This window comes from Bubalus bubalis, chromosome 1 (assembly GCF_019923935.1).
Source record: "Bubalus bubalis isolate 160015118507 breed Murrah chromosome 1, NDDB_SH_1, whole genome shotgun sequence".
Taxonomy (NCBI): domain Eukaryota; kingdom Metazoa; phylum Chordata; class Mammalia; order Artiodactyla; family Bovidae; genus Bubalus; species Bubalus bubalis.
The window spans coordinates 116477498-116491060 of record NC_059157.1 but is presented as its reverse complement, the minus strand read 5'-3'; the positions used below and the strand labels follow the sequence as shown (position 1 = coordinate 116491060).

Sequence of the window (13563 nt, the reverse complement as noted above, 5' to 3'; positions counted from 1 at the left end):
CCCTCCCCCGCGGCTCAGCGCGGTCGCCGGAACCGCCCGACTCGTACGGCCTCCCCGCGGCGCGCCCGTGGCTCCGCCATGCGGGTTGAGGGCACGAAGCAAGGACGCACGCCCAGCTCGCGCTGTTCCTCTCGGCCCCGGATGTGACTATTTGGCTGCGGCGCCTCCCGCCCTACGCTAGATGGGATTGGGCGCCCGCCGGTGAGGTCATCGCCAGGCGCCTTGGTGGGAAGCGGGGAGCACAGGTATGAGGTTGGCGCGGGTGGGTTTCAGGCTGTCCTCCGCTTTTCATCCTTCTTGATCTAGTGGCCTCGCGTCGGCTTTTTTGGTCCCCTTTTCCTATAAGGTTTACCTGACTCATTTGCGTTCCTGCTTGACCATTCCAACCTAACGCAGGAAACTTCCCTCTCCTTACTAGCCAGTGCTAGCTCCGCCACCTTCAGTTTGAGTTAGATCTTCTTCCTTTTCCTTCGGCATCTGAGGTCGTGTTTTCCTGGTCAGGCCCTCTTGTTCTCCCTTAGTATCAGTGCTTATCAGAACGTGTGTGCTAGCCTGTATGTAGCGTGAGAGGTCGCTACATTTGAACACCTCCTGCTCCCCTCCCATGTTTGGGTAACCTTAAAGTGCTCTTTAAGTGCTACATTATTTTGGACAAAATATGGCCTTTCCCAGTCTTTCCTACTAACCCACCGGTTAGTAGGCTAATTGAGGTGTGTTTTTAACTAACTAGACATTCTAGTAGGGAGAATGACATGGAGGCTATAATTAAGAACACTATTTGGAAGGGAAAGAATTTCAGCATTATTTAGTCATACTACATTTTCCTAGGTGGCCAGAACGTTTTCCGACAGCCTTTAAAGAATGCTCGGTAAGAGAAAATAATAACCGTCATGTAAGACAGGCAATCTACTGGGGCCCTTTACGGGAGAGAGTATATAACTCTCAAAGCAACACTGCGAAGTAATTGTTAAAATAATAGGGTTCACAGATTCCCTTAGTAGTCAATTCCACTGTCTTTCCTTTATGTAGTAAGGAATCTTCTCGAAAGCTCTGCTGCTGTGAATAATCCATTTCCTGTTTTCCAGTAAAAACAAAAGAACAGCACCCACCATCTCTACTCTCTGATAAATGGTGTTTGATTACTACTTGCCAGTCCCTTCTTCCTAGATATTTTTTCCTCCAAGCTTAGTCACCCAGATTCTTTTCTTTCTTACTGGTGTCAGTGCCACAGCCCTTCAACCACTCACTTTGGAAAACTGAAATGTGTGAAGAAAAGTTGACCAGTATACTTATTACAATGATAGTGACTATCATATTATTTAAACCTCAGGCTAGGGAATTTATTATTCATTTTTCAACTTTCAACTATCCCAGGAAGTTAGTCCATGTTTTGTCTGGAAAGGCACTGAAATTTCTTTTACATCTTCAAGGACAGAGTCGGTCCATCCAATAAGGTGACAAAGAACAGACAGAATGAACAGCTTTAAAGGCACAATCACTTGAAAAGGACAAGTGGATACATGGAGATATGACAGGAGCAAGTATTTTAGAGAGCATTTGGTTATTAAAGACATTGGCCTCTATTCTGTTTGCCCTGGTATAAGTGAGGGAGAGCCTTTGAAGGATCTGATGAAATGAATCTAGTCCAGTCAGTGAGGTGACTTTTTATGGCAAAGTACCCCCAAGTGGCCCAGGTAGGACTTCAAAGTAGGAAAAGCTTTCCTTTATCACTACCTCCTGTTTTCTTGCTTGCCTGCTCATCACCCTCTGGACCATGTGCCCTCCCCCCATGTTCAGTACCTTCTTTCTGCCCTTTGGCTGCTTACAACTTCCATCTTAGCACTCCACCCTTCATAAAAATGTTTTCAAAGTACCCCACCTTCCTCATCCCCACACTCCATAATCTCATTAGGTGTTGGAAGAAAGGACTCTATTATCTAATTAAACTAATTCACAATAGGAAATGACTAATTGCTGTGCTTGACCCTTTCAGTTCAGTTCAGTTCAGTTCAGTCGCTCAGTCGTGTCCGACTCTTTGCGACCCCATGAATCGCAGCACGCCAGGCTTCCCTGTCCATCACCAACTCCCGGAGTTCACTCAGACTCACGTCCATCGAGTCAGTGATGCCATCCAGCCATCTCATCCTCTGTCGTCCCCTTCTCCTCCTGCCCCCAATCGCTCCCAGTATCAGAGTCTTTTCCATTGAGTCAGCTCTTCGCATGAGGTGGCCAAAGTACTGGAGTTTCAGCTTTAGCATCATTCCTTCCAAAGAACACCCAGGGCTGATCTCCTTCAGAATGGACTGGTTGGATCTCCTTGCAGTCCAAGGGACTCGCAAGAGTCTTCTCCAACACCACAGTTCAAAAGCATCAATTCTTCGGCGCTCAGCCTTCTTCACAGTCCAACTCTCACATCCATACATGACCACAGGAAAAACCACAGCCTTGACTAGACGGACCTTTGTTGGCAAAGTAATGTCTCTGCTTTTGAATATGCTATCTAGGTTGGTCATAACTTTCCTTCCAAGGAGTAAGTGTCTCTTAATTTCATGGCTGCAGTCACCATCTGCAGTGATTTTGGAGCCCCCAAAAATAAAGTCTGACACTGTTGCCACTGTTTCCCCTTCTATTTTCCCATGAAGTGATGGGACCGGATGCCATGATCTTTGTTTTCTGAATGTTGAGCTTTAAGCCAACTTTTTCACTCTCCACTTTCACTTTCATCAAGAGGCTTTTTAGTTCCTCTTCGTTTTCTGCCATAAGAATGGTGTCATCTGCATATCTGAGGTTATTGATATTTCTCCCGGCAATCTTGATTCCAGCTTGTGCTTCTTCCAGCCCACCGTTTCTCATGATGTACTCTGCATATAAGTTAAATAAGCAGGGTGACAATATACAGCCTTGACGTACTCCTTTTCCTATTTGGAACCAGTCTGTTGTTCCATGTCCAGTTCTAACTGTTGCTTCCTGACCTGCATACAGATTTCTCAAGAGGCAGATCAGGTGGTCTGGTATTCCCATCTCTTGAAGAATTTTCCACAGTTTCTTGTGATCCACACAGTCAAAGGCTTTGGCATTGTCAATAAAGCAGAAATAGATGTTTTTCTGGAACTCTCTTGTTTTTCCGATGATCCAGCAGATGTTAGCAATTTGATCTCTGGTTCCTCTGCCTTTTCTAAAACCAGCTTGAACATCAGGAAGTTCACAGTTCACGTATTGCTGAAGCCTGGCTTGGAGAATTTTGAGCATTACTTTACTAGTGTGTGAGATGAGTGCAATTGTGCGGTAGTTTGAGCATTCTTTGGCATTGCCTTTCTTTGGGATTGGAATGAAAACTGACCTTTTCCAGTCCTGTCGCCACTGCTGAGTTTTCCAAATTTGCTGGCATATTGAGTGCAGCACTTTCACAGCATCATCTTTCAGGATTTGGAATAGCTCAACTGGAATTCCATCACCTCCACTAGCTTTGTTCATAGTGATGCTTTCTAAGGCCCACTTGACTTCACATTCCAGGATGTCTGGCTCTAGGTCAGTGATCACACCATCGTGATTATCTGGGTCGTGAAGATCTTTTTGTACAGTTCTTCTGTGTATTCTTGCCACCTCTTCTTAATATCTTCTGCTTCTGTTAGGTCCATACCATTTCTGTCCTTTATTGAGCCCATCTTTGCATGAAATGTTCCCTTGGTATCTCTGATTTTCTTGAAGAGATCTCTAATCTTGACCCTTTAGGCATCTACCTTTGAGAAGAGAAGCTTGTTGACTTGATACCTGAGTGGAGATAGTGGCACTTAGCTACTTCCAGGTAGCTCTCCAGTCCCAGTAAAACAAAAACAAGAAACAGCAGATTGCCAACTCAATACTAAAAGATTGTTTTGATTTAACCCATATGTAGTTAATTTTTCCCACTACCTTCTACCACAGCAGTCTGATGAACACTTTTTGATTGAATATTTCAAATAATAACAAATAACTTCACGTTTGTAGATTAAGTAAACAAGTGATTTGGGTGGCGGGCTATACTGGTTGAATCCCTGATCAGTACTCTAGGTGATTAAATTAAATGCCTCAGAATGTATGGATTTCTGGGGCTTTCTCAATTCTTTTTTCCTATTATTTCCTGTAATAGGTCTCTATTTTAATTTTTCTGACTAGCTGGGTAATCAGTGAATATTATCCATGTGGTGTAGAGTTTGAAAGTGAAAGTGAAGTTGCTCAGTCGTGTCCGACTCTTTGCGATTCCATGGACTGCAGTCTACCAGGCTTCTCTGTCCAAGGGATTTTCCAGGCAAGAGTACTGGAGTGGGGTGCCGTTGCCTGAAGTTTCATTTGTTCTTTACTCTGGTGGGTAGACATTAAGGTAGAACTGACCTTGGACTTGTTGGGAATAACAGTCCAAGAGTTACTACTGCTTCCATTATGAAAACTTTACAGGAACTGTATTGTTGTCTATAGTAATCTCTTGAAGAGCAAAATTCATTTATTGCCTAACTTCTTACACTTTGGGGTAGAGTTTAACTAGATGTATCTTTAAAATTGAATTAACTTTTTCTGGAAAAGAGTTACATTAGGAAGAAAACCTAAAACTTGTGTCTGCAAGTCAGCCTTACTTAGGTCCTCTGTGGGTAGATCTATGATGGAGAAATAGAAGTACTGGAAACCCTGCCTTTTCTTAGTGAAAAACCTAATATTCCAACAGAGATCCAAAACCTTTATGGACACAAAATCCTAAAACTGTAGAGGGCAGACTTCTAGACTTTAAAGTTAATTCACTGTAGAAAAATTAAAACTCTGACTTAGGAATAAGTGATCAATACTCTAAAGATTCATTTACATAGTTAAACTATTTGTAACTTAAATAGCCTTTTCAATGATTAATTCAAAATTCATATTTTTAGTTAGGATATTGTCTCTATCATATGAGTCAATAGTCATCACAAAGAATAGTTCCTAAGCCTAAATATTAATATCTTTCATTTTAAATTGTGTTGAGTGTCCTTTTTCCTTGGTTTATCTGGAACATTTGGCAAAAGTCTTTGTTATGGTTTGTTGTTGTTCAGTTGCTCAGTTGTGTCCGACTCTTTTGAGACCCCATGGACTGCAGCATGCCAGGCTTCCCTGTTCTACACTGTCTCCCGGAGTCTGCTCAAACTCATGTCCTTTGAGTAGATGATGCCATCCAGCCATCTCATCCTTTGTTGCCCTCTTCCCCTCCTAACCTCAATCTTTCCCAGCATTACAGTCTTTTCCTATGGGTCAGCTCTTCGCATTAGGTGGCCAAAGTATTGGAGCTTCAGCTTCAGCATCCGTCCTTCCAACGTATATTCAGGGTTGATTTCCTTTAGGATTGACTGGTTTGATTATGGTGGAAAATTATTTAACTAGTATGTCAGTACTTGTCAGCAAAAATCAAATCACCAGAGTTCCCTGTCTTTATCTGCCTGAGTCATTTCCTCTCCAAACCTCACCTTTAAAATGTATTTGCTTCAGTCTCTATTTAGTTTTTTCTGTTTACTAATTGAGTGCTTCTGCTAAAATTTTTAAAATGTATCTTTGTCTTTTTTATACTTTGTTTTGTATATGAAAATTGCTATATCTGATTTTGTGATTGTGTTTCTGTTACTTTGATTACTATTAGATCAGTGGGGGTTTTTGGCAGTCTAGTAGTTAGTGATTTTGTATGTGTGTGTGACTAAAAGTGGGAGGAAACAAACTTGTGTCGGGAGTAGAAACTTTAAGTAGATTAAATTATTCTTCAAAACAGTATTTGGAAATTTATCTCTGTACAATTGAACTAAATTCAGGTATTATATCTGAAAATACTAAAGCAACTATTGCAGTTTCTTAGTAGATAAACTCTCCTTTGTCTTGTGGAATGAAAAATATAATTTGTCCAGATAGATTTGTTTGCTTCCTTTTGTCTGATCATTTAATTGTATAAATTGCCCCAGTTTCCTTTTTTGCTTTACCCAGGAGGTAATTGGGCTTCCAGGTGGCAGTACTGGTAAAGAACCCGCCTGCCAATGCAGGAGACATAAGAGACGTGCATTCTATACCTGGGTCTCGAAGATCTCCTGGAGGAGGGCATGACAGCCCACTCCATTATTCTTGCCTGGAGAATCCTATCCACAGAGGAGCCTAGTAGGCTATAGCCCAGTTGGGGGAGGGATCGCAAAAGACTCATATCTGAAGTGACTTAGCAGCAGCAGCAGCAGCAGGAGATAGTTAAGGTAGGGGGTAGTATTAAGTGGCAATTCCAGTTTAAAGAAGCGGGCTGCCTAGCATATCAGGAATCTAAATAATGCACATAAACACTACTGTTATATAAGTGCAAGTAGGTGATGATGTGATTTTTTTTAAATGTGAGTATATTTAGAAGCAGTAATGAATTATTAATAGCTTTTGGTCATTTTCTGTACTTTCAAATACTAACAGGTTAAACCTGTTATCAAGTAGAATTGTTATAAAAAGGTCTTCATTATTTAGAAGTTTAGGATTGTTTTATTTTAGATCCTAAGTACAAATCCTGAACGGGTGACTTTGGGAAAATTATTTTAAATTTATGAGACTCAATTTAATTATCTGTAAAATGGAATGATACCAATCAGAAATGTTGTTTTGAGAATAAAATTAAATAATGTACTGAATTAGTCTCCAATGAGAAGACGCAAGGGTTTGCATTTTTAACCAGTTCCCCTGATGATGAGTGGTATAGTACAGGTTCTCAATGGCTTCCGTGGTGGCTCAGTGGTAAAGAACACATATGCTATGCAGGAGTCATGGGTTTGATCCCTGGGTCAGAAAGATCCCCTAGACAAGGAACCTACTCCAGTATTCTTGCCTGGGAAATCCCATGGACAGAGGAACCTGACGGGCTACAGTCCATGGGGACAAAAAGAGCTGGACTCAGCTTAGCGACTAAAACAACAGGTTCTCAAATTCTAGCATACGTCAGAATCACCTGGAAGGCTTGTTAAACCACACTGTTGGGTGCTGACATCAGAGTTTCTGATTCAGTGGGCCTAGAGTGGGGTCGCGGAGAAGGCAGTGGCACCCCACTCCAGTACTCTTGCCTGAAAAATCCCATGGATGGAGGAGCCTGGAGGGCTGCAGTCCATGAGGTCGCTAAGAGTCGTACATGACTGAGCGACTTCACTTTCACTTTCCACTTTCATGCATCGGAGAAGGAAATGGCAACCCACTCCAGTGTTCTTGCCTGGAGAATCCCAGGGACGGGGGAGCCTGGTTGGAGGCCGTCTATGGGGTCGCACAGAGTCGGACGCGACTGAAGTGACTTGGCAGCAGCAGCAGCAGCAGAGTGGGGTCCAATAATTTATATTTCTATAAGTTCCTAGGTGATTCTAGTGCTGCTGGCAACCATACTTTGAGGACCATTGGTGTAATATATATGATGCCACTTTGACTAGCCTAATAAAAGTAACCAAAGTGACAATGATAATACTTTTGTTGAGTTCTCATTACATACCAGGCATTGTTACATGCACTTGACATTTACTGTGTCATTTAATCTTCTCTGATCTTATGAAATGGATGTTATTATTACCCCCATTTTATCAAGAAGGAAAGTGGGTCATAGATTCAGTAACTTGCCCAGCTGATAGGTAATAGGGCTATTCAAACCCAAAGAGTCTAATTCCAGGGCCCATTTTCCATAAACATTATTCAGACAAAGGATATAACCTGATGATTGTGTGGTCCTTTCTTAAAAAAGACTTTTCTTAATTTAAAATAAGTGTATTTATTGTTTATTCCTATGTGAGCCTCACATCAAAGGCTGGAGGACCAGACTTACCTGGGTACCTGATTGCAAGGAAAACACATGTAGGCATGTGCCAGCCACAGTTTTGTGTTAACCAGGCTTTGTAGGCTTGATCTTCAAATGTCTTTTTTTATTGATTGAGTTTTTTAGATGTCTTTTATTTTTTAAATGAAATATTTGTGTCTTACGAAGTTCTTATATAAAATGTGAGATTATGGTTTCCCCCCTCTTCACAGAGTTACCTGGGTCATCATGGCAGTCAAGTGGACTGGTGGACATTCTTCTCCTATTCTCTGCCTGAATGCAAGTCAAGAAGGGCTAGTGGCTTCTGGAGCAGAAGGTGGGGATCTTGTGGTTTGGGGTGAAGATGGGACTCTTTTAGGACACACGTGCTTCCAAGGGGCAGAGGATGTTACCAACGTCTTATTTTCTCCATCCTGCCCCACCAAACTCTATGCCTCACATGGAGAAGCCATTAGCATACTGGATGTCAGGTCTCTTAAAGAACCCTTGGACGATTTTCATGTGAATGAAGAAGAAATCAACTGTCTTTCATTGAATGAAACTGAAAACCTGCTGGCTTCTGCTGATGACTCTGGAACAATCAAAATCCTAGACCTGGAAAATAAGAAAATTAGCAGATCACTGAAGAGACATTCCAATATCTGTTCCTCTGTAGCTTTTCGACCTCAAAGGCCTCAGAGCCTGGTGTCATGTGGACTGGATATGCAGGTGATGTCTTGCAGAGAGTACATGGGTAATTTCTAAATGGGACTTGCTAATAGAATCAAATTATTGATCGGGCTAAATATATCTTGGCATTTTCTTTTATCCACTGACATGCCTTATGTATTTAGGAACCGTAAACTTTATGTCTACTGAATGTTTAATGCTAACTTGACAAAGTCTAGTAGATTAACAAAGTAATTATTAATGTTTTACTCTTTCTCTATGCTTTAAGACATTCCTAAAACATGAGAATTCGAATATTTGATTCTAAACATCTGTTTAAACAAAGGACCATGCTAAATACAGAGTTTATCACCCACCCACTCTCCATAAAGTTTATAATTAAAAAAAAAGAGTTAGAGGGCCTGGATCTATTATTGTTTTTACTCTAAATCACTGGAGTGAGAATAGGCATGGCTTCCCTTTGGTGGTCACTTACCACTTTACATTGCTTTATATATATTAGTTTGGGAGAAGGCAATGGCACCCCACTCCAGTACTGTTGCCCGGAAAATCCCATGGACGGAGGAGCCTGGTAGGCTGCAGTCCATGGGGTCGCTAAGAGTTGGACACTACTGAGCGACTTCACTTTGACTTTCCACTTTCATGCATTGGAGAAGGAAATGGCAACCCACTCCAGTGTTCTTGCCTGGAGAATCCCATGGACGGAGAAGCCTGGTAGGCTGTGGTCCATGGGGTCGTACAGAGTCGGACACGACTGAAGCGACTTAGCAGCAGCAGCAGCAGCATATATATTAGTTTTCTTTCTAATCACACCCTGATCATACTATTTCTTTTTTAGAAATGAGGAAACTGAAGTTCAAATTGAGTTTTCCCACAGTGGTCTGAATTGGAATTCAAACCTCAATCTCTCTGACTTCAAAGCCTATATTTTTTCTCTGTAACACCAAAGATATTTATTTAAATAGATGATATGTGTGCCCAACACTGTTCTAGGCATTTAATCTACTTTCTCAGCTGCTTATAGTATTTTGTAAGACTCCTGGTCACTTCCAGGCCAGTGATCTTTGCCACTCCTCTATCCTCCACACCTCCTTATAATTTAGAAATAAATTGAGACTAATTTTAGTTGTTGTCACTCTGACTGCCACCCCCACCCCAAGCTACTGGTCTTTTTACTAGGAAGAATCAATGGATGTCCTGCTGCGCTGGGGCAGCCCCTAATTAAAAATTGTCCTACCAAAAATTTGTAGTGCCTCGGTTGAGAATAATTTTACACCTACAGGGCACAGTGATCCCATGACATCAAAATTCCTTTTCTACTCCTAGGTCTTGCCCAGAACTTTAATAAATCTATATTTTTCTACACTAGTGGAGATAATCTGCTTACTGTGTTGGGCAGAAAGACCTACACAACCAGTCAGATATCTGTTTTAAGTAGGCGGATTGTACAGTGTCTCTGACTACTCATTCATTCATCCTTAAGCTATACCAGTTTTCAATCACTGGTTCATTAACTGCGTTAGACATGGCAGTCAACCAAGTAGATGTATAGCAGTCACAGATTACACAAGAAGCAGGCATCCAGAATTTACCATTTTACCTCCAGTTCTAGATGAGAAAGTTTAGTGCCAGGCAGGTGTTAGAGAATACTCTAGGAAATAAATATATTGTGAAAAGAAGTCTTTTGCTTTTTGATCTGTCAAGAATTGCTAAAAATTCGCTATAGATTAACTGCTGCATTGGGTTGCAATATATAATAAAAGTGACTAAGATAGTACAGTCATTACTTCTGACTGAAATAACTTCTTTAACTGGAGTTGAAAGTATAATTTCTTCCAGTTTACTTCTTAAAATCTGGTTATTTGGTATTTTTCTGAACTTTAAGAATAGCCAGCTTATGGAGGGGTCCAAGAATGTAGGTGTAATAGTGGAAGGGAGTTTTATCAGATTAGTGATAAGAGTTATTTATCTCTGAACAAGGTGTTTTATCTCAAGGCAGGAACTGAATTATTGCCACACATAATAGATAAGTTCAACATACCTATCTTTGTTATTGAAAGTGAAAGTGAAGTCGCTCAGTTGTGTCCGACTCTTTGCGACCCCATGGACTGTAGCCCACCAGGCTCCTCCATCCATGGAATTTTCCAGGCAAGAGTACTGGAGTGGGGTGCCATTTCCTTCTCCAGAGGATCTTCCTCACCCAGGGATTGAACCCGGGTCTCCCGCATTGCAAGCAGATGCTTTTACCATCTGAGCCACAAGGGAAGCTCATCTTTGTTATTAGAGAAATTATAAAAATTAGATCCTTTGATTTAGATAGGTTTAAATAGAAAAAGCTTACTCAAAGAAGCAGGGACCTTAAGAATGAAGTGTGATTTATTAAGACACTTGAGACTACTTAATCTTTTATTAAATAGACACAAAATAATATTCATGATGTATTTTTAAGGTATAAATAATAACACTAAATAAATACATGTGAACCCACCACTCCAATACAGTTTTTTCTTGTAAGGACATTTGGAAATTTGAAGCCATCATGAATTTCTGTAGCATACACACTGGTTTTCTTTATCCCTCATTTCCACATTTGAAAGTAAATGGTTTCAAGTTTGTTTTCTTCTTTCTGGAGTTTGAACAGTCTCTAGGACCAAAACCTAAGTACCCAGATAGTGGAAGAGCCTTTTTTTTTTTCCCTTGAAAATGAATCTTTTATGTGGAAAGGTTTTTGTACGAGAAATTTTTGAGCAGGGTCACTTTGATATGCTTGCATTCACTTCTGAGTGTCACTTCTTTTGAAATAGGATGCGTTGAAGGAACTTACTTTGAATAGCAAACCAAACCTTGGTATAATCAGCAGTGGTAATATTTTCGGTTCAGATCTGTGCTTTTGACTGAACGGTTGTGCTTCTCCTAGTGCCCCTTTTAGATCATGAGCCATAATTCAGGGACGGTACTAGATGGCAAAATAAAGCTGTCTGTTCGCTCTGAAAGTATGAAGAATATTTTCTTTTTCAAGTTGGTTGCTCCAGGAAGACAATTGCTGAAGTCTGGAGTAAAATCAATCCACAGAACTTATTGTTTTGTTTTAAATATTTTTAAAATCGCATTTTATATAAATCCACTTAGTAGGTCCAAGATCATGGTAGAGAACAACAGTAAAAAGCCAAGTATACCAGGATGTCAAATTAACAGACTGGTTTAGAATTTCTGCTCTTTTCTACAGGTACTATGCTAGGCATTGAGCTTCCCTGGTGGCGCAGACAGGAAAGAATCTGCCTCCAATGTGGGAGATCCAGGTTTGATTCTGGGTTTAGTTTATATAGTTGATAGGTGTTTCTACTTGTAACAAGCATAGGCTAAAATTAATAAATTTTCTCATTTTCAGTTTTACTTGTAGCAGTCAGGGTAGGATGACTTAAAGAAATTGGCATCTGTGTAACAATTTGGATTACACATTAAAGGGTTTGTTGATCCAGAGTTACTCAGGATCTTGTTTTTAAATTACACCTTCCTTACTGCCCATTGACATTCTAGTTTTGGCACCAGGGTAGCATCCTGCTGGCATGTTGTGGTGCTGTCTGAATTTTTTCTTAATATTGCTGGGAATGTATCCTGCTAATCATTCTCAGACTACTTTGGTGATTTTCTTAGAAGCAGAATAAGCATGTTCGTGAAACAAACTATTTAGAACTCTAACTGTGTAACTTCCACTTATTTAAAGGTGATGCTGTGGAACCTTCGGAAAGCCCGGCCACTCTGGATTACAAATTTACAGGAGGATGAAACAGAAGAAATGGAAAGTCCACAATCACCTGGTCAGCTTTTAAACCCTGCCTTAGCCCACTCTGTGTCTGTGGCATCATGTGGCAATGTTTTTAGTTGTGGTGCAGAAGATGGTAAGGTTCGAATCTTTAGGGTGATGGGAGTCAAGTGTGAACAGGAACTGGGATTTAAGGGCCATTCTTTGGGGGTTTCCCAAGTCTGCTTTCTGCGAGAATCCTATTTGCTGCTTACTGGAGGGAATGATGGAAAGATAAAGCTGTGGGATGTAAGCAGTGAAATTGAAAAAAAACATAAGAGTCCAACCAAACATACTCACAGGAAGAAAACCAAAAGGGCAGCTTACACCAAGCAAGGTGGAAACACTCATGCTTCAGTAATAGGTGAAGATGAACATGGCAAAATTTTACCAAAGTTAAGTATTGAACATGGAGAAAAAGTGAACTGGCTCTTAAGTACAAAAATAAAGGGGTACCGAAATATATTGGTAGCTGATCAAACTAGTTGTATATCAGTGTATCCCTTAAAAGAATTTTAAATCCAATAAAACATTTGAAAAACTGCAGCAAAACATTTTGTACGTTAAAAAAAAAATCCTGATTCTTTGTTTAAACTCTTTGTCATATGTGGAATAATAGCATTCCATAACATGTGAGCAAAAGGAGATAATTGGGTAACACTTCATATGGTAAATGACGTATTAAAATTTGGTGAAAGAGAACGAATATTCACTGAGTCCTGATTGTACTCCAGCATTTTACATGTGTTTCATTTCATTAAGGTGGAATGAAATAAGGTGGGTGACTTCCTTCATTTTATTACCACAGGAATCAAAACTCAGAGATGTTAAGTAACTTGAGGATCCAAGAAAATTGCAGGCACGATGACTTACCTGCAAAGGATCTTCATTATCTTGTCAAGCCTGTTGCCTTAGGAGAGCTCACATCCTGATCCAAATGTGGTCACCGCATTAGTGACACCATTAGTAACTCCAGGATGTCATGAGGATATTTACCAAGTTGAAAGAGGAACCTGTTCTTGCTTATTCTGTGTAAAGCCCAGAATACTGACAGTCACTTTTTGCTATTTCTAAGAAAAGTGTTCCAGGGTCAAATCAGTTTAGGATATTAGGCAGCCATCCAGGCTGTGATGCTGTTGGGACCAAGAATAAGCTGAAGTTATGAATAAGCAGAAACTCTGACTAAGCAGAAGATACGAGGTAGGCAGAAGAGGTTGAGAATAGAAGCCAAGACATTGTGTCAAGAGTGAGTTTTCATCATGCCCTGGATTGCTGATTTTTCTGCATG

The 13563-nt window shown here is 40.6% G+C and overlaps 1 protein-coding gene across 2 annotated transcripts; it reads left to right on the top strand.

Annotated features, from left to right (window-relative positions):
• The first annotated feature begins 62 nt into the window (after positions 1 to 62).
• On the top strand, positions 63 to 12977 carry WDR53 (WD repeat domain 53). 2 transcript variants are annotated; one of them, XM_006054234.3, is made up of 3 exons: positions 63 to 245; positions 8017 to 8512; positions 12198 to 12977. In XM_006054234.3, exons 2-3 carry the CDS (start codon positions 8033 to 8035, stop codon positions 12792 to 12794), a joined length of 1077 nt encoding a protein of 358 aa, XP_006054296.2. In that variant the 5' UTR covers positions 63 to 245; positions 8017 to 8032; the 3' UTR covers positions 12795 to 12977. The 2 variants fall into 2 exon arrangements, with proteins under 2 accessions (XP_006054296.2, XP_044798937.1); XM_044943002.1 differs by having other exon boundaries at positions 222 to 245; positions 8017 to 8120.
• The last annotated feature ends 586 nt before the right edge of the window (positions 12978 to 13563 follow it).